Source organism: Notolabrus celidotus, chromosome 3 (genome assembly GCF_009762535.1).
Source record: "Notolabrus celidotus isolate fNotCel1 chromosome 3, fNotCel1.pri, whole genome shotgun sequence".
In the NCBI taxonomy this organism is placed as follows: Eukaryota; Metazoa; Chordata; class Actinopteri; order Labriformes; family Labridae; genus Notolabrus; species Notolabrus celidotus.
Genome location: NC_048274.1, coordinates 14,340,392 through 14,367,745, shown reverse-complemented (window position 1 = coordinate 14,367,745; position 27,354 = coordinate 14,340,392). Strand labels below are relative to the sequence as shown.

The window sequence follows — 27,354 nt, the reverse complement described above, 5'->3', positions numbered from 1 at the left end:
AACATACCTAACTATCTATTTATCAGATAGAAGTGTACATAGTATGTATACATCTGTAATAGTTTTCATATTTTATTTTATTTTATTTTATTCTATTCTATTTTACCTTGTCATTGCTATTATTATTGTTATTGTTATTATATTTTTAACTATGTTATTACATTGTTGTATTCCCCTGTCCCTGTTGTTAGCTGCTGTAACAAATAAAGTATTTCTTATCTTATATCTTTAACTGAACTGGTAAACCGAACTGACTCTCTTGATATTATGCATTATAATGCATAATATACTGTATTATAATTATCTTTGCTATATTTATTATTTTATATTATTATTGTAACTACAACTCATGGTCATATTACATACCCATATTTATTTTTGGTTATTGCTTAATTTGTCATTACCAACCATAATCACACCATGTCAACCTGTCACTACTGAAACATTTTTAATACTGCCTGTAATGACTTATATTTTAATCTAAATTCCATTGTAACATTGTATATATCTAAATTGTATTCTAGCTTTATTTATCTATTTTTATTTTTACTTATCTTATCTTATTTTATTTTATTTTATTTTACTTAATGAAACTTCTTCATGATTGTACTTATGTCTGGGTTGCTGTAACAACTGAATTTCCCCCAATGGGGACCAATAAAGTAATATCTTATCTTATATCTTTAACTGAACTAGTAAATGTTGGAATCTAAAAAATACGAGCTTCTTCAAACGCACCACCGCCTTGGTTCTCCCGCCCCCTTGCTTGGCCTGAAAGCAATTCACTCTGATGACGTCACTCGCAGAGTTGTCATGGCGTCTTTGGGACCGAAGCTGCTGCTGAAATTTAGCTAAAATCTGTCGACCGTCTCTACATCGAAATGGAGAAAAATGCAACCCTGCATCGAGACACTGACGGGAGCGCCTTGTGCGCCACGATTGCGGGAGAAATGGGCGATGTTACGGCTGTCGGTGGAGTCAAAGGAGCTGCCGAGAAATGCAAGAATAGTGAGGCTGCTCTCAGTACTTTGGTTAACGTTAGTTGTAATAACAGCACCATTAATGTTGGTACTCCCAGCCCTGGTAATGTCACCTCCAGTGCTGGGAAGCTGGACTTGCCAGAAGTGATCGAAGTCCCCCCTGCACAGGAGGAGAAGAGGAAGGACACCGAAGCCAGCGGATCGTGGTCGGGGTTCGGGGATCAGATCAGTAACGGGATGGGGCATGACTCGTTGCTGGCTGCAGGAGATAGCGAGGGTGGTGCCACAAAGTTAGTAAACAACAAAAGCGACGGCCTCTCCTCACCTCCTGCGAAGGGGCTCACACATGTGCAGGCTGAGGTTTTGGGTTGTGGAGAAAGTGAGCCCACTAAACTTGCCAAACCGACTCATCTGTGTCCGGACAATGCAATCACAGCAAACGTCAAACCGGGGCTGTCCGGTGATCATCATACCTTATCGGAGGGATTGCCGAGTGGGAGTGACCCCGATCCCAGCCTCGGAGGAGAGTCCAGAAGCATAGATTCACTGGAGTCTTTCTCGAACCTGAACTCATGCCCCAGCTCAGACCTGAACAGTGAGGGGCTGGAGGACAGAGGACTGGCCCTGGCCTTGCAAAACGAGTACGGGGCTGATGGGACAAAGACTGCGTGTGCTAAGGACCGGGCCGCCGGCCAGTCCATATACCACATTAAGTGGATCAAGTGGAGGGAGGAGAATACTCCGATCATCACCCAGAACGAGAACGGCCCCTGTCCATTACTGGCAATTATGAATGTCCTGTTGCTTGCATGGAAGGTAAAGCCTCTGAGATGAGCATGGATCAATAACTCTGAGCACTACCAGCACTTATTGTATGCAATCAAACTATGGAAGGCTTATTAACACTTGGGTTTACTGCAGGTTGACATATACCCCTAATATTCAATCTGTCATGAGAACCTAAGACCTCCACCCCCTTTTAATAATAATAATAATAATAATAATAATAATAATAATAATAATAATAATAATAATAATACATTTATTTTGTATAGCGCTTTTCAAAATCTCAAAGACACTGTACAATTGTTAAAATCAATACAAGCAAAAACAAATAACACAGATCAAACAAAACAACAGTAAAATCACAATGAAAAGCTAACTTAAAAAGGTGAGTTTTTAAAAGAGATTTGAAAGCTGAAAGGTCAGAGCTAGGGATGCACCGATCCCACTTTTTAGTTTTTAGATAACGTTTGTTGTGATTTGGCGCTATACAAATAAAGATTGATTGATAAAGATTGATTCCCGATACCGATATCAATACCTGGGCTTTGGTATCTGCAGATACCGATACTAGCCGATCTGATCGTGGTACTGATTTAACAATCTCTATTCCTTAATAGAATCGAGGATAGAATCGTGTTTTGGCAACTTCAGGCTTTTCTGACTTGATGGTGAGCTGTACCTGGGTTCCAAGTGCAAAACCAGAGGCTGGAATCCCTTAATTTCAAGAATCTGGAACAATTAAATCCAATAACCTATCCGTGTTTTCACACTTTGAATCCATTAATAGAAGGTTTCTTGCTTCTTTGCAGTAAGCTACAGTTGACGTAAACCTCTTCCTTTGGGCTCCCATTATATTTTTCAGCATGACTGCCATCCGTGGAAACATTACCGCTGCACACATGTTGCAAGTTTCCGGCGGAGTTGTTAGCAAAAGAAGCATGACATGCGCCTAAACTGCAGAGCCTCTGTAGTTAACCTCCATCATGCTCCACCGGGCAAAAATGCACAGACCGGTCGTTGCTGATGATGTAGGAGATGCAAATGGTTGTTGTAAACACAGAAAAGCATAGAGCTGAGATGAATAGATCTGCCATATGGATCGGCACTATATATCGGCCCCTTGTCACCGATATCCGATCTAGCTTTTTGAGTCCGATCTAGCAGATATTCGATACCAGGATCGGATCGGTGCATCCCTAATAATAATAATAATACATTTATTTTATATAGCACTTTTCAAAATCTCAAAGACACTGTACAATTGTTAAAATCAATACAAGCAAAAACAAATAACACAGATCAAACAAAACAACAGTAAAATCACAAATGAAAAGCTAACTTAAAAAGGTGAGTTTTTAAAAGAGATTTGAAAGCTGAAGGGTCAGAGCAGTTTTGGATATGGGAGGGGAGTGAGTTCCAGAGGGTGGGGGCGGCTACTGAGAAGACTCTGTCCCCCCAGGTTCGGTGCTTGGTTCTGTGAGGTGGGGACAGGAGGTTGTGAGGAACGCAGGTTATGGGAAGGAGTGTTGGTGGAGGAGGTCAGTGAGGTAGGAAGGGGCCTGGTGGTTTAAAACACAAATGTGTGTGTTATTACACTTTGTAAGCATTAAATATGATATATTTTATCAAGTCAGAATTAGAAGATGTTTAATTACACAGCACACTGGATAACTTGTCTTTGTTTTTCTTTATTTTTCTTATTGGACAGCAGTTTGTTGTAAAGAGCATTGACATATAAAAGAGAGAATAATGTTCATTTCCTCTGCAGTCCTCCGTTTTTAAAGATTATTAGAACTAAATGCAATCTGGGGGAGACAATATGTTTACATTAGAGTGAGCCAGAGGTATTTCAGGGAGAGATAAGTGACAGAAAATCACATTAAAAGACACACACCAAACAAATATTATACAATAAAAAAAGCTTAGAGTTCTAAGGGACTCATGTTGAGTGTAAACAGCCAAACAGCTGCTGTCAGTCTGCATTTTGATGTAGTATATATGTCTAGTATATAGGGATGCACTGATGTTTTTCCAGTTAGTTCTCAGCCGGTCCTCACCCTTCTCAGTCTCTTTTGTCAGGGTTGAATGTGTCCCTCTGACAACACCCTTGGCCGCAGCCTGGCCCCCCCAGTAAAACTGGTCTAGAACCGCTACTGCTGGGTCCTTGAATGGTATCATCCACAACATCTGTCTGCTGAATTTTTACATAGTGTGGATAACTCTGTCTTAATCAATACATTTTTACCTTTATAGTAACAGCTATTCCTCCTGTTCTTCAATGATAAGACACTCAAGTCTCAGAGGATGGATAATCTTTGACATCCACAAAATGAAACAAATTCAAAACATGAGCAAAATGAATCAGAAACATCTCTCTCACTGTCATAGTGTTACAACATTGGTACATGTTGCAGTGCTTTGTTTTATAATTGGGTAACGAATTAATGGACAGCGGTGTCCATGTGTCTCTGTTGCAGGTTAAGATGCCTCCCATGATGGAAATTATAACCGCTGAGCAACTGATGGAGTATCTTGGTGAGTGTTTCTATTAAACAGATTACAAGAGAGCTGGCTGATGCCATGTTATTGATCAAATGGGAACTGTGTAATAATGATTTAATTATTATGTCACCTAACGGAATCAGGCACACCTCTGATTGTCTTTTTCCCCGCACATAGCTTTAGCTGATATGCAGAAATTACACATTTATAACGCAACCCACCAGAAGGAATACACGTTTGCTTTTTCTAAATCCTGATGACTTGAATAACTGTTGCCCACTCTCCCAGTAAACATACTAGCTCATAAAGCCCCTGGCACTGAGTTTCACCCGCCTGGTAAACATTCTTGTGTTTCACATCCTCTCAGATGATTGGTTACATTCTTAAGGTCAGATTTATATCCCAGAGTCAACAGAGGGGAGACCAGAAGTGGGGAATCCCCCTGTGATCCAATCTGCTGCTGGAAAGGAAACCAGTGCCATCTCTTCTCTCCTGCCCTCCACAACTCACATTACTACATGCCATGAAATAGAGAGCTCTCAACTCTAACACAGTTTCATAATAAAGACATTTGGGAGTCTTTTTTTTTTTTTTTTTTAATCACAATTAGCATTTTTTCTCAGTGCTGTTATGTGTAGTGTTGCATGTGGATCTTGTATGGGTGCAATATATGGGTGATGTACAGTTCTTCACGTTGTTTGTGGTTGTCATTAGCATGTGCTTCTCTGTCTATGTATGTTATTATTGTTTTTGTTTATTCATAATACTGTGGAGGCAGCTAAATGTGTGCAGTACTTGTTGTGTCCAAGGCAAGGCAACTTTATTTGTATAGCGCATTTCATACACAAGGGCCACTCAATGTGCTTTACATTAAAACATTAAAAGCATTGGAAACATTCAGACGATCATAAAAGAGCAGAATTTAAATGACAAATATAATAAAGCAGAAAAGAAAAGGAAAATTAGAAATATAATTAATAGTAATTTTGAAATTTGCATTTAAAGCGAGTTAAAATAAGCTAAGATAGGAAGGCAGAGGCAAATTAAAAAGTCTTAATCTTTGATTTAAAAGAGGTGAGAGTTGGAGCAGACCTACAGCTTTCAGGGAGTGTGTTCCAGATATGTGGTGCATAATGACTAAACGCTGCTTCACCATGTTTCGTTCTGACTCTCAGGACTGAAAGTAGACCAGTGTCCAAGACAAATTGCCAAAGAGGTATAATGTATCATATCATGTTGTATAGTATCATACCGTATCATATCATGTCTTGGGACTTCTGGATACCCTCAACAGCAGTGTTGTCCATAACACACAAACACCAAGGGAAGTTCAGTGGTGGTGTTAAAAGTGGGCGGTTTTCATCCCTCAGAAGTGCAGAGTGCTAGTGATGTGGACGCAAAGAGCCGGAGAGATACAGAAATCAAAGGACGCCCAGGGATTACGAGGGAGTCAGCAGTTTTAGCTTGTAGTTTGTATCCACCCTACTTATAAAAACACAGCAACAAAGAGTGTATGAGGCTGATGATTGCAGAAGTCTGAGTTCAACAGAAAAAAAAAGAAAGCATCATTTGCCGTGCTAACTGATGCATTTTAAAAAGAATAAAACACAGTCTTTCTCCACTTGGTAAAATGTACTATTTTTGTGTGCTCTGTTCATAGGTCAGTTAAGGATTTGGCACTCGTGCAAAATGAAGAAGTCACTGTGCTTTTCAAGGCTAGTTGTTACAATTACAGCGCATGAAATCATCACAAGACTTTTCCCCCCCTGGATATGCTCTAACCATTCTACTTGCTTGAGCTTACTACACGTAAAAGCATTTTTCCTTCGCCTCATGTGTGGCTGTTTTTAGTTAATGTAGCTGTTGATGACAGGACGTTGATGACAGCCCCCTGAGTTCTTCTCAGGAAAAGTATGTGTTGACAGTGCAGCAGGAGGCTCTCTCCAGTTCCTCATAAATTAATGATTCTCTGTGAAGCATCTTGAAAAATAGTTGCGCAAGAGTTTTAAAACCAAGTAGAAGACTGTAATCAAACTTTGACAGCAGTGACAAGAATTCATTTTCAGTGCTTCCTCTTAAAAAAAATCAGGAACCAAAGGATTGCAGAAGCAGGGTAATATGCCAGGCTGTGCTGCTTGTAACAGGTCATGCCTGCCCACAGGACTGAGTGCACAGAGCTTTTAAGGTGACTCCACAGTGGACAGGGACTTGGCTGGTTCCACATATTTAGCACAGCCTCTTTTAGGGAAACAGCTGGACAGTTCTGCCACCTTGTTTTTCTCTGTCACAACAATATACATCTGGCAAAATCCCTCTCCTTCTGTTCCTCTGCAGGGGACTACATTCTGGAAACAAAGCCTAAAGAGATATCAGAAGCCCAGAGGCTAAACTACGAGCAGGTAAGGCTTGTCTAATCACCTCTGAATAATATTAACCGTCATGTGTTTTTGCGTAAGTGTCAGTGTTAATAAGCTGCTGACTTGGAGGAGCGCAGGGCTTTTGGGATGAACTCTCTCCCTCTCTATGTCTTAGTAGTATTTGAGCAGGTTTAAAATGAGCTCTCATTTTTGTCTCTTTGACACACTGAAAATATGGCAGCTGGTCCCCCCCATCATTAACAATGTATCTCCACCGCAGTACACAAAGAGAGAGTTCTAATGTGCCACATATTCAGTGTAGTTGCATGCTCATACTGAAGCGGCTGTGCATATTTGCATCATGATAGCAGGAAAGGTCACGGATTGGGCCATGAAAGGGAAATAAGCATAGAGTTGATTACAAACCACATAGGCTGCAGCTTATCTTTTTTTTTCTTCCCCCCACTGCTCTATAGGTTACATAAGATGTGTCTTGCAAGGCCCAGGGAACAACAGGGGTCAGGAGTGTCAGATTATGTTGTTTCACATGGCTGTGAATGCTTAGAGACGCATGGCTGGGTTCAGCTCCCGGCTATTACTGAGGCTGTGAGTGTGTGTATGTGTGTATGTGTGTGTGTGTGTGTGTGTGTGGCTCACCGTGAGATTCACTTGGAGATGGAGCTTCGGCTCTCCTGCTTCCTCCCATCTCCACTGCCTCTCTGCCCGAGGAGCAGGAGCAGCCCTACCTCTCCTCCTCCTCCTCCTGCTCTTGCGTGGCAGAGAACCAGCACATCTGTGAATGATTTGAAGCCACACTTGTCCCTAATTCAGAGAGCAGAAAAAATAATTTGCAGTCTTCTTATAGACGCTCACGGCTAAGCTCTGTCTAAATTTAAGTTGAGCTGAAATACAAGCTCTTGAACACATCAGCGGTGTCTTCAGCGTGCACAGTTAAAGTGAGGGAGTGGTTGGAAGTTTGTGTTGCATAGTTATTATGGAAGTCTAATCCTGGACACTGGCCTGGGAGCTCTTTAACATGTGTCTGTCCTCATGTGTGTGCGTGACACAGGATGTGGAGACTATAGTAGGAGAGTGAGTCTGTAATATGTTGATGTGCCTGTCAGACTATAGGTGTCCCTTTCTTTGCAACCAGCAGAGATGTGCCTTCATTGCCTTGTGAGTCGTTCCAAGACACAACTGAATTTGGCTTGACTTAGTGAAAAGAGCTGTAGGAGTTCACAACAGAAGCAGTTCTATTTTTAAACTCAGCCAAAAAACATCATCTGTCGCAGGAGTGTGTGAGGATTAAAATAGCAGCTGCACGGCTGCTCTTTAGCTATTGTTAAATATTTACTTGGCAGAGTGGTGGAAGTGAGAGTGTAGTTTTGCTCTGTTTTTATCTCAGAGGACCCAGGCAGGACTCGTACAAAGCAACTCCTCCATAGCTGCTGCTCAGTTACTGGAGGAAAGGGGTTATCATAGGTCATGATCATGAATGCAGTTGAAACCTTACGTTTGCTCTGAGGTAATCTAAATGATAACATGTTTTCAAGCATCCAAACCTCTACTGACACAATGACTGGATGTCAGTTTTCATATATGTAAATCTTCTGGTCATATTTTCTTTCATTGAGTAAACAGGGCCGTTAACTTGGACAGAAAGGATGAATAATCTGCTGATGGTGAAATTAGAAACATTAAAGCTCCACATAAGATTCATTATCAGGGGCTCTGTTGGCCCAGCGGTCTGAGTGCACTCCATATACAGAGGCTATTGTCCTTGTCCCAGTGGTCGCTGGTTCAACTCCTAGCCTCGGCCATTTGCTGCATGTCTTCCCCCACTCTCTGCTCCCGACATTTCCTGTCTCTTTTCAGCTGTCCTATCCATTAAAGGCAGACTTTAAGAAAAACCAAGATGTGCAGGTTGATGTGGGTACTTATTTAGTTCCTGGAGGATCCATTTAAATGTATCATATGAGAGGAAGTTGTACTTAAAATCAAAAGTTATCAGGACATATGTTCAATTTGTGCAAGTCTTTTATTAGCTCCAATCACTAAAAAGTGTCTTTGTGCAGCTTAGAAATATTCATTTTGACCATGTGACCGTGCATTTAATAACCTTGGTTATCATATTAGTCAGTATTATTTCACAGTAGTATTATATCAGTATATTGAGAGCTGGTCTGCCCTCCTCATGTATTTGAAAATAGGCTAACAACCATTTTAAACATTAGATTAGCCGGATGATTAATCCAACAAAAATGTAGAGCAGCTGCTGATGTGTGTCAGAATTCATGGAAGTATGACCCACATTATGAGACATTACAGGCTTGTAAACTCCCACTGATGGGTCACATAATAGCGTCTTTTGTCCTTCTGTGATTGATAGGTTGGGTCTTAGGTTTGTGGATGTGCTCTGTCACAGATTTTTGTCAGACGTAATCGCAGGGAGACTACACACAGTTACTCAGTCTTGTTTTTGTGGAGGAAAAGTTTTGCTTTTTGAACTCCACATGTAACATGGAGAAGGTATTCAGGTACTTTTTTAAAGCAGTAGGAGGTAGGCTTTATTGAAGTTTTGTTTCTTGGCTGAATGTTTCAACCTTTAGTCGTGAAATGTGATCAGGGGAACTATCAATGATCGCAAACAAAAAGAAAAGCAGCGAGCCTTCCTGGCTAAGTAAAAAAAACTGCAAATCCTCAGCAGTGTTCAGTGCTTACGTTGTACTATAGAGACGTATCCAACATAAGCACAGTTGAATGAGAGTGATTCAGTGCTAATCATCCGATCTCAAAGCGCTCATCTGCTGTCGGAGCCCTCTGCCCTAAAGTGAAGAGAAGTGGTCCATTACACATGCCTGCTAATCCTGACATCACTGCCGCTCGTAAGCGTCCTAATCCACACACTCAGATGGGCCAGCTGCAGGCTTTTCACCTCCACTCTCAGCACCAAAGTGTCAAAACTGGAGTAAGGGTTGCTCATGGGACGTACAGTATCTCTACTGTCAACAGTCCGCACACAGGGCTGTGAACTTCATTTGAAAACCTCTCATTATGTAACAGTTTATTGCTCACTAGACATGAAAGATGGCACATAATGATTCAGGTTGAGACCCTTGAGGCTGTTCACTTGCAAAATTTTGCACAAGATATCGTGCGAAGTACACACACACACACAAACACACAAACACACACACACACACACACACACACACACACACACACACACACACACACACACACACACACACACACACACAGAATGCATTCCATAATGCTAAATAAAAGATTCACGTCTAGGATAGCGTGTCGGAGCCAGCTGGTGGACTAAAGATGGTTCAAAATCGTGATATCAAGAAAATGTTAGTATTAGAATATTGTAATCATTTGCAAGACCATGTATGAAACAATCCAGTCTATGTCTAGTGGGTTGAGATGTGTTGCAGTGTTATGATTTGTAATATAAAGTTTTATACTGTATATTTTGGGAAGGCATTTTTCACCTTTATTGATAGGACAACTGTAGAGGGACGGAACATGTGGGGAGAAGAGAGCGGGGGAAGACATGCAGCAAATGGTCGAGGCCGTGAGTCAAACTGGCGACCGCTGTGACGAAGGCTATAGCCTCTGTTTATGGGGCGCACTTAGACACCAGTAGAGGTGGGAAAAAATATCAATACAGCAATATATCGTGATACTTTGACCTCCGATACAATATCCATATTTCAACTCTTAATATTGATATTTTGTAAAAATTAAAATTCATATTTTAGCCGAGTTGGAACTAAAATACGACTTCAGTATTTCAAAAACAATAAAGTGGAGAAGTTGTTTTCAATCAAATAGTTTTTACTTCATTTGTCCTTTCAGTTGTGAGTAATATTGTGTGATATACATATACACCATCCCTATTTTGTTCTTAGTTAACTGTGTAGAATATCGCAATATATCACAATATTGTGATATTGTGATATATCGTGATACTATCGTATGGTGACCCAAGTATCGTGACGCGTATCATACCGTGAGGTTCTTGCCAATACTCGCCCCTAGACATCAGGCGCCCCTGATTTGTAATTTTTACCCAAACTCTAACTCTGTTTCTAAGTTTCATTAATGTTAACTTTGAGTCATTATATTGTCACTGAATACTGAATTTGCTGTATTCATTCATCCAGTCCTGTTTCAGCCTGCTAAACCTCAAACACATCAGCTGTTTGTAGACTCAGGTTCTTGCGTGTAGAACGATCTTTGCTGTCACAGGACATTTTTTTCTTGCATCTCTCCACTCACTCCGTTTGAGTTAAAATCTATTAGAAATCACTTACGACCGCACAGTAGAGATGTGGGGCTCAGCTGTGAGGCTGATCTTGATCTCAGGGATAAATGGCAGCCGAGTTCAGAGCCAGCTGGGAAACAGTGCTCAGAGGCTGAATGCAAGAACGAGTCTGTTTGGTTCTCAGGTGTGCGAGTGCATGACATACTTGTAATGTAATGTAATGTTTATGTAGATGATATTGGGTAACACAGTGCAGTAAAAGGCTGCAGATCAGATCCTTACTTGAATTCAATGGCAGTTAAAGTGGAGACTGCTCAGCGGATCAGTTGCTGATATAAATTGAAGGAATTGCTGTCAACTTGTGTGCCGCTTTTATCTTTGAGGAACAATCTTTAAACTTCACTACAGTTATTCTTCTAAAAAAATATTACAACAAAGTAAAAGTCCCTGTTATGTTTTACCCAGATGTAAACTTAAAATCCTGTTTTTGTATGTTTTTTGTATTTGATCCCTAAACTCAGCCTCTTACTCAAAGATGAACTCCTATTAACCTGCAGCTCATATAACTGATATCATTGCTCATCTTAAGAGCATAAAAGCTGCCATCAGAAAGGAGACCTGACATGGGAAACAAGTGATACGTTTTTAATGTTTTACAGAAAATACAAGGACAACAAACAATCTGCCTCTGTTGACTCAAACAGAACGAGTATAATTAGGTGGTACAGAGATAATTGGCTATTCAAGTTCAGAAAGACTCCAAAAGGTTGAAGATGATGATTCATGCAAAGTGAAGCAAACCATGTTTTAATAGGAAACCTCTAATAGTTTTACAAAATGATCCACTAAGAAGCGGATAACATTCGAAGCTGGCAGACATGTTCACCAGGCTGCTGCTGCAGAACCAGTCCAGGAGTCTGAAGTTCCCTGGATGATTTTTCTGAATAGAACCCTGATCAGCTCTGTTTGTGTTTAGGGTTTGACGTCAGTCCGGGACTTTTTAGTCAGCCAATGTATCAAGATAAAATATTAAACCCACCCCAGGCTTCACAATGCCTTCAGGTGCTGTTTTGGGAAACAATACTGCCCAGGGTTAAGCTTCCTGCTTTATACACCAGTATCAGAAACTGCTCACTGTCTGAAGTGTGATGAATTTTACCTCTAGTTTTTTTGTGCTTTCCTCCTGGTATCCCAGCTTAGCTCACTGATATTGGTAGCTTGTTTGTGCATGCGTGTGTTTGTGAGTGTCATGTGAGAATGTGACGTCAATGCATACCTTCTGCTGCAGTGACTCATCTCCCATCATCTAAAAATACAGACATAAAAGTCATTGAAATCAATATTTTGACACTTTGCAAACTGAAGGTTTGACCATCCATTTCAGCCCAGGTCCTTATTGTTGTGTTGAGATGGTTCAACACCTTCTCAACCAATTCTGGCCCCTACTGGAGGTCTTAGAGAGATCTAAGCTGTACAATAAACTCTGAGGTGGAGGTTTTACAGCTTGGAATACTTCATGTTTGAGGCTTTAGGAAGTCATTTCACTGGATAGAGAAAACAATGAAAAACATTCAAAGTTAACAGACATCACCCTTTAAAATGGCCACAGAATTTAATCATCTGTCTGACTAACAAGGACTTTAACCATAGACTGTAGACGTAGTGTCAGTGACGTCACCCATCCGTTTCTGAAGCCCTGTTTTGAAGCCGGTTGTCAGCGGGTGCCATATTGGAAATATGTCTAATGTCTGTCGAGCTAGTGGGAGGTAAAGAGGAGGGCCTTTAGCCTTTTTGGTAACAGCTACAGGGTGCCCGTCTGTCAATAAAGTCAGCCATGCCCTTATTTAGGCAAAACTCATCAAAAATAACAAGTTATGTAAAAGATCTCCCCGTACAGTGTGTGCCGAGAGAGAAATTAGCTATTCAGACATAAACTGTTTTTGTAACCAGGCAGTAAACATGTTTATTATTGCTGCAAAGATCGTCTCTTTTGAATTGGTGTGTATGTGGTTTCCGGTGTTTGTTCAGCTAGCCTCAATCGGACGCTCAATGACCTGCAGATTTTAACACTTGCAGACTGGCAGACACTTCTGCATTGGCTTCACATTTTAAGACCAGAGGTTGCCGCTTGTCTTTAACCCCTTTACAAGCTTTTATTTTCACAATTTCTATTTTCTTCTGTTTAAGTTTGGACATTTTATAATTAATAAATTGTTCATTTTCTTGCATATGCTGCCTGTGTCTACATGCTGATATGGCCACATATTCACTGAAAGATACCGTGCACAAATATTAGGTAGAGAGGGAGGGTTATTTAAAACCACTTTGCTACTGCAGCCTTAATTATTGCCCGCCTTGTTACACATCATCCCTCCTTTTTCCTTGTCATCTGTCTTCCGTCCACCATGAAACAAATTTTAAAATGTCCCTAAAATCAAATGTTTAATGCTGGGCTAATGGATGGAACTGCATTTCCAAGTGTCTCTGATATTTTGTCCATCCCTTGGTAATAGTGTATCATGTTTCTCAATAATAAGCCTGGGAGTTTGCACAGAAATGTAATATCAAATGCTTTCCTGGCAGAGACTTCCATTTCCTCCTGTGGTTGAAGGCTGATTGACAGTAAGTAGAGCAAAACCTAATAAGTGCCGTAAATATGAAACACTCATGTTAAAGCCAGAGAAACAGCTATGGACCAGGAATATTTGACAACCAAATCAAGTTGTGAGTGTGTGCAAGCAGTTTTATCGTGGTGCACAGGAATAAGTGGCGGCGAGTGGCTCCTTGCAGACAAAGAAAAATCATCTGACTGTGTGCAGACAAGCAGGAACAATTTAACAAATGAAGACGGCTCACAGTTAATAAAAACAGCTGGTATGAGATGCAGATTGTGGTTCTGTGTAACAGTCCCATCTGTGGTATTGTCACTGTGCCGTTTTTAATGAAGTTCTGACCCTTTGTTCTCCTTGTTTCGCAGAACATGAGTGATGCCATGGCAGTGTTGCACAAGCTGCAGACAGGTCTGGATGTGAATGTCAAGTTCACAGGGGTGCGGGTCTTCGAGTACACCCCAGAATGCATCGTGTTCGATCTGCTGGACATCCCTCTCTATCACGGCTGGCTAGTTGACCCCCAGGTGAGCTGGACCTGACTCATCGTCACTGATGTGGATAGAATGAACTTGTTTACTTGCTCTCAAGGCGTATCCTTGACACTCTCTCTGTAGTCTGGTGAAGTGTTGCTGTCTGGTTTTGTTCGGACAGTCAAAAAAACAAAGAGATGTTATCATGAAGTTATTTATAATTGCACGTAAGACTTTCACCAAATCACAAAAAACATTATCTCAAGACGCTTTTACAAACATAGCAGGTCTAGACCACTCTGTGTCAAATTATGAACAGAGACCATAGACTGTATAAATAATGGACGTAGTATCCGTGACGTCACGTCACCCATCTGTTCCTAAGCGCTGTTTTGAAGCCAATCGACGGCGGCAGCCATATTGGAAACGCGGAACTCAACCAGGCATGTTGTGACGTAAAGAGGCGGGTTTCCTAGACAACAGTTATGTGTTCCCGTCCGGGAGTCACGTCAGTCATGTCCTTATTTGGGCAAAAACTTGTGATCTTAATATCTTCTGAACCGTCGCGTTAGAAAAAAATTCACCCCCTGCACAGTGTGTGCCGATAGATAAACTAGCTACGTAGAGCCAAGCCGTTTTTTAAACCAGGCTGTAAACATGTTTATAAATGCTGCAAAGATCGTCTTTTTTGAATTGGTGTGTATGTGGTTTTCGGTGTTTCTGCAGCCAGCCTCAAGCGGGTCCTGGGTGAATTGCAGTTTATAACACTTCTGTATGGGCTTCATATTTTGGGAACGGAGGTTGCCGCTTGACAGAGACCCAACACCAAGGCAGTTTAATTTACCATGAGCATTGCACCTCGCGGTATTTAGCTAGTTACAGCGGCAAGGAAAAACCTCCTTTTAACAGGCAGAAACATCGAGCAGAACCAGACTCATGTAAGACAGCCATCATGCCTCGACCTATTTGGGTCTGGAAAGAGGGATAGAGAATAATAAGAGATAGAGGGTGCGGTGATAGTGATGAGACGAGTAGTAGAAGCTGTTGCCGCTGGAGTCTAGCACGTGCGTATCAGCTGGAGTCTGGAACGTCCGCAGCAGGAGGAGGTCTACGGCAACTCAGAGGAACCTACGAGACAAGGAAGCTCAGGGACTCCAGAGAGGTCTATGGTTAGTATCTTTCAATGGGACAGGAAGGGTTAAAGTAAGTGATGAGGGGGTTGGGGGGGAAGGGAGTGAGAGTCTAAGCCTATGGCAATTATCAAAAAGGACGTTTTTAAGCCTAATCTTAAAAGTAGAGAGGGCATCTGCCTCCCGGACCCTGACTGGTAGATGGTTCCAAAGGAGAGGGGCCTGATAATTGAAGGTTAAGGTTAAGGCTATGCAAAACTAAGATATAACATAGGACACATCTGGGACATAGCTAGTTTAGCTTTGGTGCCTTTTAGCTGTTTGCCAGGCAGCAACTCTACCTGTTTGCTGGAAGTTAGCTGGGGACCCCATTTTCAATATGGCAACCACCATCCTTCAGCTTCATGATTGCCTCTTTGGAAACCAGTTGGTGACGTCACTGAGACCATGCCCTGGTTTGACATAGTGTGATCTTAAATATTTCAGAAACAGAAATGTTTCTTGAGGTGTTCAGTTATGGTTGAAACTTGAACGTCAAAAGACTTTGAGTATTAAGAAAAGCGCTATATAAATCCTTTGAATTATTATTATTATTATTATTAAAAGTGTTGAGCCGTATGTGGTGGATGCAGTAGTTTCTGTATAACAGTAGAGTATATGTGTTCATCCTGTTCCTCCTGGTTTTACAGAGCATCATTCTGTTGAATTGCCACAATTTAATTTCATAACAACTCTGACAGTGTTTAGCTCTGAGTTCATTCTTATGACGTATCTGCTGCTACACTGTCCTGTGGCTGGTCCTGCTTATTTTCTCACCACAAACATAAAACTAAAAGTTCCTCCTTCTGAGTTCGTCTGTGTGCACTTCAAATGACCGTTCACAAACAGCTGAATAGAGGTAACTGATGGTTAAATGTGCAAAAGTTCTGCAGTCACAGTGTGGACCTCTTCTCTCTAGACTTTCTCTCTCCGTTGTAAATGTTCTATTAATGCACTCTGGCTTTCAGTCAAACATTGAAAGCTTTGTGAATGTTCTTTCCCACTGTTTTTATCTTTGTTTGCAGATGCATGACATTGTCAAGGCAGTGGGCAACTGCAGCTACAACCAGCTGGTGGAGAAGATAATATCCTGCAAACAGTCGGAGAACAGCGAGCTGGCAGGGGAAGGTGAGTGTTTTCTCCTCTCTCTCTCTTTATCCTCTCTGACCTGCCTGACTCGTCCTCGCCCTCTTTATTCCCGATGCAGATGTAAATTAAAACAGAATCCTGTATTTTCTTTTTCAATCAGCTCAGGTAAAACATCACTGGTGACTCGGTCTCACATCCGCTACTTGAGATATGTTTACTGGGGTGTCCAGGGCAAACACATTCTACAGAAAACCTCACACCAGGCTGAAATAAAACCAGGACATACATGTGACCACTCATCAAATGACCTACTTCCACAGCTCACTGTTTTCTTGCCAGCTGTCACTACCTTCTCAGCTCAAAATATTTGCTCTTTCAACACTTAGCTTCCTGTTGGGTGGATGCCAAGTCGACACATCAAAGCTTTAGTGGATGGAGGTATCGATACCGGAGATTTGCTCCTCTCTTTTGTGTTTCTGTTTTTGTAGCTGAGAAAAATTCCTACGAGGGCCTATTTAAGGGGTTGCTACCCTTCCCTGAGATGCAACCTCTTTAAATGCATTATGTAACACTAAAACCATCCAAATATGTTAGTGTTCATGCTTTCATGTGCTAAAATATTCAGACAAGAGTTCAACTGTTTCTCATTTCTTGTATTTATTAATGTTGTGGTTCTTTCCAGAGTAGGCAGCTTCTCTCTCCTCTGTCTGTTTGAGGATCACACCGATTATGTGGGCTCCAAATTGAATGCTGTTCTGTCTCACAGATGTCTCTCACCATCTGCCTCTCAGCCTATATTGAGTTCACTATAGTAACCGCTTCCAGCAGCATACAGAGTCTGAACGTTCAAACAGACACTATACACATGACAGCAGGCTTTCCAACATGCTTTCCAAATAGTGACCCACCTTCAGAAATGAGTCAGGATGGCTTGTTTGTGTTTTTGCAGTGTGCTGACTCATTCATGGGTCTAATGATGAAAATATGTGTTGAATAAAAATAGTTCATTTACGAGTAACAAATGAGCGCTCTGAACTCTTCTAAGCTTAACAAATGTGTTTTTAAGAGCAAGTTTAGAGTCTCACTGATGAACAATCCTGTCAAAATAAAAGCATCATCACTCTGTTTTACGTCCATTTTGTGTCTGTCTGTATATTCTGCAGAACACAGACACAATAAAATAGTCTTAATTATATCATCTGTCCATGTTTCTGTTTTTTAATCATCAAAACTCAATCTTTCCTTCTGTTTCCTCTACTTTATCGTCCCAGGCATCGTGGCAGAGCAGTTTCTGAGCAGCACAGCCACCCAGCTGACGTACCACGGCTTGTGTGAGCTCACCTCCACTGTGCAGGAGGGAGAGCTCTGTGTCTTTTTCAGGAATAACCATTTCAGCACCATGATCAAATACAAGGTAAGAAATACAAAGTAGATGGGAATTAGAATAGACATTTACAAAATGGGGAGGATGACAGCATTTGTCAATCTTAAACCTGAACAATATACTTCATTTAGGGTAAAATGGATCCACTACACAACTCCCTGTAGGCCTGATTTTGTTTTTATGAATAAATAGCTCTGTTGTAAATCCCTCCCTACCTGTACATAGTTGTTTTTGTTTTATTTTCTCGCTTTTACCTGTTTATCTGTCCTTAACACCTCAGGTAGGCTCATTTTGGGACTCACGACAGACAAATATGTTTGATATGTAAAGGAACTGATATACTGATTAAGATGTTAGCCAAGTGTCACTGAAAAAGAGTCAAAGGGTGCAGATTTAGGCTGATGGTTAAGCTGTGTGCCTATAGAGTGGGCGGCCCGGGTTTGATTCCATCCTGCAGCCCTTTTCCAGCGTGTCAAACCTCAGCTCTCTCTCCCAGTTCCTGCTCTATCCACTGTCCTCTCCTCACTCTATAGAGGTGTAAAAGCCCTCAAAACATGATTTATTATTATTATTATTATTTTTTGATGCATTCTAAATAAAAAATAAAAAGTAATGAAATCACATTTACAGTAACTATGAGCATTGTTTGCTTGGACTGGGAATCCTTAATGCAGCATAAGTCAAGATGTGTCTCTGTTCCCCTCATTGAAGACTGAAAAAACTACCTCGAAGTTTTGTTTTTTTCACAAGACACTTTCTGTTTTTTTTTTGTTTTTTTTGTTGTTTTTTTTCTTATAAATTATATTTCAAGGCTTTTATTGCTTTATTCAGAGAAGATAGGAGAGTGGAGAGATCAGAAAACAAGGAGAGAGTTGGGGTGACATGCAAGAAAGGGACCACAGGTTGGAATCGAACCCGGGCTGCACGGCCTCTGCACATGGGGTGCACGACTGTACCATGAGACCAAACCAGCATCCAGACACTTTATATGGATGGATGGATGGATGGATGGATGGATGGATGGATGGATGGATGGATGGATGGATGGATGGATGGATGGATGGATGGATGGATGGATGGATGGATGGATGGATGGATGGATGGATGGATGGATGGATGGATGGATAGATAGATAGATAGATAGATAGATAGATAGATAGATAGATAGATAGATAGATAGATAGATAGATAGATAGATAGATAGATAGATAGATAGATAGATAGATAGATAGATAGATAGATAGATAGATAGATAGATACTTTATTCATCCCAAACAGGGGAAATTCGGGTGTCCTGCAGCATACAATAGATAATAATGGGTTTTGCTATCAGAAGCATTCTCGATCTGTTTCTTCGCTTCTGCATATTCAGATAATGCAAAAACTAAATTTGCAAATCGAGCAGACGTTCTCATTTTGTGTCTGTGCGATAAATATCATTAAGAGGCTCTAATGACATTTTTATTCTGTAGACAAAAAGTTAAACTTTGTATTTATTTTTGATGAATCATTCATTTTTTCAATATATTAGACTTTAAGTGATGAGTCATTTGTAATAATTATTTTAACTAGATTAAAAACAGTTAGTTGTCAAGTCTTATATCTGTTACTCTTCCTGTTCTCTTCTGTATTTCCCCAAAACATTCATACATTCTATAACATATTCTTATGGTGTGTTCTCTAAAATGATAAACATATGCATGCAAATAAGACACAAATACACAACAAATACACAACATTAGACTACTCATGAGTGCCTCTAATAGTTCCCTAATTGAGCGCAGGCCTGTCTGCCTCCATCAGCCCCTGCCCACAGCTGGCTGCCCGTATCACTGCAGACCTTTCCTGTTATCTCCAGGGGAGGAAGTGGAGCCTGCTTACTTTTATTTTGAGTAGTACTGTATGGCTGCCAGTGTCAGCAAAGCTGTGTGTGTCACTTATAACCCTCAGATAAAGTATCACGACAGCTTAAGTTCTCTTGTAATCACTCAACTGCAGACTTTTACATGGCTTGATAAACGACTATGCACAGATGTGTGGGTGTGAACTACGTCTGCTTATAATGTGACACTGATAGCATGTATGAGTGTAATGTGTATGTGGTTGTTCTCTAGGGCCAGCTGTACCACCTGGTCACAGATCAAGGTTTCCTGACGGAGGAGAAGGTCGTCTGGGAGAGCCTGCACAACGTTGATGGAGACGGCAACTTCTGCGATTCTGAGTTCCGGTTGCGGCCTCCTTCTGATCCGGAGACTGTGTACCGAGGCCAGCAGGATCAGATAGACCAGGTATGAGCTCTGATGCCAGAACCAGTAATTGTCCTCTCTGAAAACAATTAAGTGCTTTCCACACATTGACAAGGCCGTCATGGTCTTCTGCATTTTTAAGTTACTTCGTAGAAGTTCAAGAAAAACTGGAGGACAGAAGAGACACAACAAAATGAAAATGGAAATCCCTGGTAACACAATAAATCAAGTCCTCTATCTAAGACTAAAATATGGAAATAAGGTCCTCCATTATAAATGTGCTGTAGCTCATAAATACTAGGGTAGTCCTCTTCTATTCTTTACACACTGCTTCTACACTGGCCTTTAATGCTTTGTGTTGATGTCTCCAGGGCATGTTTACTGGTTCCACAGCTGTCTGCTCATTGGTTGGCTGGACTGGTCCAGAGACACAGCGCTGACAAACTGTCTGCGTTGCTCCCACACACAACACACAGACTAGACAAGAACATAGGGGCCTATTACTTTTTATTCTTCTGCTTACTCAGGCCCAGACCTCTTTATCTACAAGAGAGGGTTGGTGTGAAAAATCTATTTATGCAATTTTCTGCCCTCATAATCAATTCACTGAGATTGTAGGAAACTTGTATTGATTCCAGTTTGGAAATAAGGTCTGTGCAGCAACAATGTACCTTACATAATAGAGAATACTTTGTGTAATACGTTGTTCACCTCCAACATAAAGGAAGATGTAAGCTGTAATACAAATAATGACTATGAAAGTTATAATGAAGATCACACGACAACTAAAAATGAACAGAAAAGTATAGAAGGAGCTGAGTTAATATGGGAAGTATGATGCAGACACTCAAGCATTACATCGACAGCTTTGCCTCTTAATCACTAAGTCTCTCTCTCTTCTTGTGCGTACTCGTGTGTGTCAGGACTATCTGATGGCGCTGTCGCTGCAACAGGAGCAGCAAAGTCAGGATCTACAGTGGGAGCAGCTCCCTGAGGGCATCAGCGACCTGGAGCTGGCCAAGAAGCTGCAGGAGGAGGAGGACCGACGAGCCTCGCAGTACTACCAGGAACAGGAGCAGGAGCAGGCGGCGGCTGCAGCAGCAGCTGCAGCACAGGCACAGGTGGGAGAGGGAGGGAGGGGGAGGGAGGGGAGAGAAAAGCAGGTGGGAGAGGGAGGGGGAGAGGGAAGGGAGGGAGGGAGGGAGGGGGGGGGGGGGGGGGGCGGCAGAAGCAGATGAAAGGGAGGGGGTGAGATCTTTAACAAATCTGGGGTGTTTAATGTTGCATAGAGGGAAAGATGTTGTGTTTTGGAAACAGATGGATGTGTGCAATCTAGAGTTTGAGCTATTAAAGAGGTACTGAGGATGGGAAGGTTTTTTTATGTACTAAAGCCGCCCTTTACTTTGAGGCCATGACATAGACATTTTCCTTGACGATTATTAAACCTTCGCAGTGCAGATATGTGAAACAAACTTGTAGTTTTGATGAAAGGATTTCTTTAAATGAAAAATATTTTCCCTTTTCTAAAATGTTTGTCTATTTTGCTCTGATTTACCTTTTTAACAAACATCAACCTTTTCCCCGTTTATGATAAATCAGTTTATTAGAGCTGCTCAGAATTTGGCAAGAGGAGCAGAGAAAGATAAAACTCTCTTTCCAGTTCAGCCCACTTCCATCTTTTTTAAAAAACCATAAAATCATGGATATTTTAAGAAAAGGGGTTGTCGACAAACACAATTTGTATTTTCTATGTTGAAAATCTTTATTGTCCCCAAGGGGCAGTTTGGTTGTCAACAGAAGTCCTACAAGCATCATATACACACAGGACATACACATAATAAACAAACATAAGTTCATTCATATCATTTAAATACATAACTCCTGTGGATAACATCATTTTTCTGCATATGAGACAAAAGATCCAATAATCCTAAGTGAACTTCCTTTGTGCATGACAACAACCCTACAGCTTGTTTAAAAACTCAACAGCTGATGTCACAAAGGATCTGAGATATTGGTTTGATCTGGCCCTCCTATCATAAGTGAAACCCCTTCCTGTTGGAAGAGTCTAAACCAGTGTTTTACAACCTTTCTGATCCAATGCACATTTCATACATTAAAAAAAATCCTGAGTCACACCACCAACGAAAAGTGTTATAAAATGACACATTTAGTCTCTCAATATATGAATCTATTTATCTGAGAGAGGGACTTTGGCTACTTCTTTAACTGTGTCAGGGCGAAGCATCTTATTTACAATGGCTTTTGCAGGTAGTATTAATGTCTCTGCCACAGTGCGTGGCTTTTTTGATTTGGCCATGAGTACTAAGTAGCTAGCTTTGAGAGCATAAGTGTGCTTTATTTCCACCCAGTGGGTGAGTAGCACAGGTCACTACACTGCAGGTACAGACGCACTACATGGCAAATTATTTGCATTATATGAATAATACTTTTTTGAAATAATTAAGTACACTAGTGTGCCACAGCACAGTGGTTGAAAATCACTGGTCTAAACTCTGAATGAAGAGGGTGACAACAATGTACACCTGGGGGCTTTTAAAGGGTTTTGTGCTCTGTTGCGTTTTCATATTATTTTGACATTAATTTTTATTCAGAAGAAGTGCCTCAATGTCTTTGTATTTTAAAAAAGATATAGTAAACACAATTTTCTTCTTGTTCAGAGCAAAATTACAGAACACACGTATCTGAATACTCATATTCTTCTGCTGTGTTTTTGCAGCAGGGCCAGCAGGAGCCCGCTGAGGGAGAAGAGGCAAACAGAGGAGGTGCAGGGCCAGGAGGAGCCGCAGCTGGAGCCGGGACGGCGGCAGCAGCCGGGGCCTCGGCCAGCCCAGGAAAACAATCCTCTAGTGGGGAGCGGAAAGCCAAGAAAGAATCTAAGGATAAAGACAAATGTGCTATTTTGTAACATACAGCGTGTCTGTGTGACTGAACGTGTGAGTGTTTTGTGCATTTGCTTATCTGTGAGAAAGGGGACGCAGCCCCTCACTCGACAACAAATAAGGGAAGGCGACGTCCGAGGAAGGGGCGCGAAAAGACTAACAGAGGATCTGCTGCTCCCAAACCACTGGTGCCTGCTATCCTCTAACCTCAGTGGAGCCTGGACATCAGAGGAAGGGACACTACAACAACAACTACTACCCCCTTATCTTTCATAGAGTCGGCCAAACTTTGTTACAAGTTGCACAGTGCACTATATTTGTGATGTAGGGTCGAGTTTATTGGGGGTGGTGTGTTTTATAGCAAAAGACACAATCTGGAGAAACACAACATCGCACTCTCACCATTTTTTAAGTCATTCTTTTCGTTCATTTTCACTATTGCAGCTTATAAGCTTTTTTGTACCTATCAATATTCACAAACGTAAACATAGAAGACACTTTTTTTTGTTTCTGTTAATTTTTTTTAAGTTAAGTTAGCTGTTGATGCCAAGATTCACATTTTATGTCCGTGTCTGTGTAAGAGGAAGCTTATTTTAGGAGGCTTCATCTTCTCTGTAAGGAATCATTGTAACACTATTTATGTCCCCTCTGAAACACTATGTACCCAAGGGTTAGTTAACAACAGTTAGCTGGCAGATACTGTAGCTACAGTATTCATCGCTGCTTGCCCTGTTCAGATTTGCCTTACCAGAGTATGGCAGTGTTGTGTTCTGCTCTGTCTGAATGTGACGGTGTGTCTGTTTTCATGTGTGTGGTATGTGCAGTACATGTGTGCTTTGTGGTATAACGGCGTGTGTAAACATGCCTCATTTACTCAACATCACTGATGTTACAAGTTTCAATTTGGAAATAGCCAAAAAGGTTTCCTTTGTAGAACTTAAGTCCCAAATGTCAGACATTTAATGTCTTTGCTTTTGCTTTTCACAAAAACATTCATGGGATCGTCAAACTGAGAATCATCCTGCAGAATTGACCTGAGGAAATTTGTCTGAATTTGACATTATTCCTGAGACACAGCTGGCTTTTTGCAGATTACATTTGTATTAGATCACCTCTAGTTTAGCATATGTGGAGGTTCTGAGAGACCTTACTTTTTCCTTTTCACTGCTGGCATTTCTAAGAAGAAATGCTGTGTGTGTGTGTGTGTGTGTGTGTGTGTGTGTGTGTGTGTGTGTGTGTGTGTGTGTGTGTGTGTGTGTGTGTGTGTGTGTGTGTGTGTGTGTGCGTGTGCGTGCGCAAGCACTATCATTATGTCTTCTCTGAGTTTCTATACGTTCAAGTTCCACTGCAGTCAAGTTTTGAAAAGAAATGCCACAGAATTCAGTAAGTTGCATGCTTTATTCCTCCAAAACCAGGAAAAGTCCATGGAGTATTTCAGAAACTTTTCCTCAGCACTGAAACCAAACTGCAGATCTGCAACATCGAGATATACAGCAGCGACTTTTACCTCCAGTAATTATTTTGGGAACCTGACTTGTTTCATGCTGTAGCTATGTTGAATCAATACTCCCCTCCTTTTTCTGCCACAATTCTCCACAAAGTGTGTGTTATATTTGGAAAACAAGGTAGAGAGGTGGGAGTGAAACGGATCTGTCCTGGGGGTGTACAGTCTGATTACTGAAATTCTCTGGCATCACCTTTTGACTCGTGTGCATTTCACTGCAGCTTTAAGCGTTCAAACACTTGATGTACATATTTCCCTAATGCATTCTTATAATGGATTTAGCTAGCGGTTTGTGCCATTATCGCACCATGGGACTGCCTCCTGAGAAACTTTTCTATCTATACATTCCAATAGGATGCCTTGACTCAAGCCTTCTGTTACAGACTGAGGGAGACTGTTGTGCTTCGAGGTCTTTGCAGTGCTGGTTAACGGGTCCTCATTACTATTTGTTCAGTAAGAACAAATGTAATGTCAGGACAAGATGATGATGACGTGGAGGCAGTAGGCTACTTCATGTGATGGCTGGAGTTTAAGCTCCATGTTTGTGTCGCCCTAACACGGCTTTGTTTTTGTATATACATATACATATATATATATATATATATATATATTATATAACGCCTTACAACATTTCAACATAATTTATGGGACAAAAGGAAACAGGCGTATTTCCAGAATGAGACAATCCATGGGTTTTCCACATGAACATCAAAAATACTCTCAGGCCTCTTGTGAAGGGACATATCCTCCAGTGTCTTTTATGTACCGGCACAGTTCCTCGGCCTGTTGTCACTTTGTTAGCCACAAATTTAAGCATCAGTGTATGCATACACACCACAACCTTTTTGACACTTTGAAAAACTTAATGTTACGTTATTTAAGACCTTTAAATTGAATTTCACACTAGATTTAAGCTGCTTCTCTTGTATAAACTTGGACTACCTGATGAAAAGTAAAAACCTCCTTGGACAGGGTTAAGATATGTTAATTATGTACACTTTTTATTGACTCCCAAGCGGATTGTCCCCCTTGCAGCTAAAATGAGTATCACATTTAATCTAAAAGTTACAGTAAGAAAGCAGAGGGGAGACTTTCCGGCGACATTATGCTTTTATTTCTTGAAGTTTCACGTCTTTCATGTCTTGGCCCTTGAAGTGAACATGCTGAAAAAGAACCTTCACTGAGGGCACTTTGAGCTGGTGTGCATAATTTTGTTTTTAAGTGTTAATATGAGTGAAAAGAAAGCTGAGTGAAACATGCCACACATTTTTATTATGATTATTATTTCAGATTTTACTACTGTGCATCAGCTTGCTATCCCTTGTCATTACTACCAGAACTTACTCTTTTTGTTGTACTGTGTTTGTTTCACCCTCGTTCCTAAGATGAACTGATCAGAAGGATATTGTGTGTTCAATGTCTCAAAGTGGTTTCTTGTATGCCTTGTAAAGTGATGGTGGGGTAAATGCTGTAAAAACTAGTGTTTTGATAAGGTGGTCGTTGAAAAAAACAGTAGTCATTGTAATTGGTTTTTGCACTGTTACATTGATATGCACTAACAGAAGAGAAACATACCTCATTTTATACTGAACATAAATTGTGCAAGAGTGCTATTGTTCTTTGGGTACCTTTTAAAAAATGAATTATGGCCAAAAGAAATATCTCGACTTGGTGGCAGTAGCTTAAGCAAGCTGAGTAATGTTAATTTGTAAAAGTATGAAAGGGCTGTTCAAATGTTTTGGCTTAAAATGAAAGGGTATATTTGTTAAAAATACTACCACTTCAATAGAACTTGCTGCAATTTGATATATTCAGGTTAGTGGTACACCTATACCAGGCAAAATACCTACAGTGCAAAGGCCTGAGTACCAGCACGCAGCTCATACATGAGGAGGAAGAAGTTGTGAACAACAATAGATGAAAAGATGTTTGGCAGTTTTTTTTTGCAAAATGAGAAAACATGTAAAAATCACTGGTACTCGACCCAATCAGCAAAAAAAGGTGTAGGTGCACCCCTAATTCAGGTTATTTTTCAGGAGTTCATCATTTAACCACACAACTTTTCAAATATGCTCAAACTTTTACACCAAAACAGACAAAAAGGCTCCTCTACAAGGCTCAAGTGTTGTCATCTATGTAGCACAGGAGGGAAATGTTCATTCTTGTTGTATGAGACACACATCCAGACTGCTGAACAATCTAAAGGGAGACATTTTCTTTAACGCAATATTTCATACTCCCACATTTTACTTTGTGGTGCATGTACAGTGTGGACTGAAAGTTAGGCAGAGTAAAATCTTATGATCAATCCCCCCTGAGAGAATATTATTTCCTTTGTATGGCCCATTCTGTTTATATTTCACATAAAAAAAAAACATACAAGAAGGAAGGTGTTTGTGAATATGGGAGGTTACTCATTTGTGTTATTTCAATGTTCATCTATTTACATAAATGACCAAATAATGTATGTAGCCTTTCACATTGCAGTCACATAATGTATGTGGTGATATATATATAACAAAATGCCTTATAGACGAGGGACATTCAACCTGATTAGAAGTACCAGAATAATAAAAGACTAAGATCAATAGTTGCTTTGTTGTCATTTGTAATGAGCTCTAATTACTACTGAGAGATTTTGGCACCGAGTTTGTTTGATCACATATATCATACTCTAAAAAGTGAAGACGAAACTTCAGTGTGGATGTTTGAGTATGGCACCAAATACAATTAAACAAATTAACTTGTCAGATTAATTTTGTGTGGGACCGTTACACAAGAGTCTGTAGTGTCACTATTATAAATTTAGGGGAAATGTTTCTAAATCTGAAGTTCCTCTGCTGTCACTTAAATATATCTGCTTTGAAAGAATCAGCTCTACAATTCTTACAATATGTGACCCAGAAAGAGATGGATAGGTTCTGGAAATAGCGTGCGATTTGGGGCTTTTAGACAATGCAACCACTTGCATTGTGTAAAAGCCCTAAAACACACACTATTTCTGCAGTCAGTTTAAATAATTGATTTACACTATTTAAGAACAATATCAAGTGCTCTTGTATTTTAAATTTCT

At 40.7% G+C, this 27,354-nt stretch overlaps 1 protein-coding gene across 2 annotated transcripts; it reads left to right on the top strand.

Moving 5' to 3' along the window:
• The first annotated feature begins 789 nt into the window (after window positions 1-789).
• Window positions 790-26,871, top strand: mindy2 (MINDY lysine 48 deubiquitinase 2). 2 transcript variants are annotated; one of them, XM_034680677.1, is made up of 9 exons: window positions 790-1,796; window positions 4,244-4,301; window positions 6,603-6,667; window positions 13,882-14,040; window positions 16,181-16,283; window positions 17,516-17,658; window positions 19,743-19,916; window positions 20,798-20,995; window positions 22,615-26,871. In XM_034680677.1, the coding sequence occupies exons 1-9, from the start codon at window positions 882-884 to the stop codon at window positions 22,801-22,803; spliced, it is 2,004 nt and encodes a 667-aa protein (XP_034536568.1). In that variant the 5' UTR covers window positions 790-881; the 3' UTR covers window positions 22,804-26,871. The 2 variants fall into 2 exon arrangements, with proteins under 2 accessions (XP_034536568.1, XP_034536569.1); XM_034680678.1 differs by having other exon boundaries at window positions 800-1,796; window positions 22,618-26,871.
• The last annotated feature ends 483 nt before the right edge of the window (window positions 26,872-27,354 follow it).

Excerpts from the sequence above, each read along its gene's own strand:
- mindy2 (XM_034680677.1), top strand. The coding sequence starts at position 882 with ATGGAGAAAAATGCAACCCTGCATCGAGACACTGACGGGAGCGCCTTG. Across the intron at positions 4,302-6,602 it reads GCAACTGATGGAGTATCTTG|GGGACTACATTCTGGAAACA; the intron begins GTGAGTGTTTCT and ends GTTCCTCTGCAG. Across the intron at positions 19,917-20,797 it reads AGCAGGATCAGATAGACCAG|GACTATCTGATGGCGCTGTC; the intron begins GTATGAGCTCTG and ends CGTGTGTGTCAG.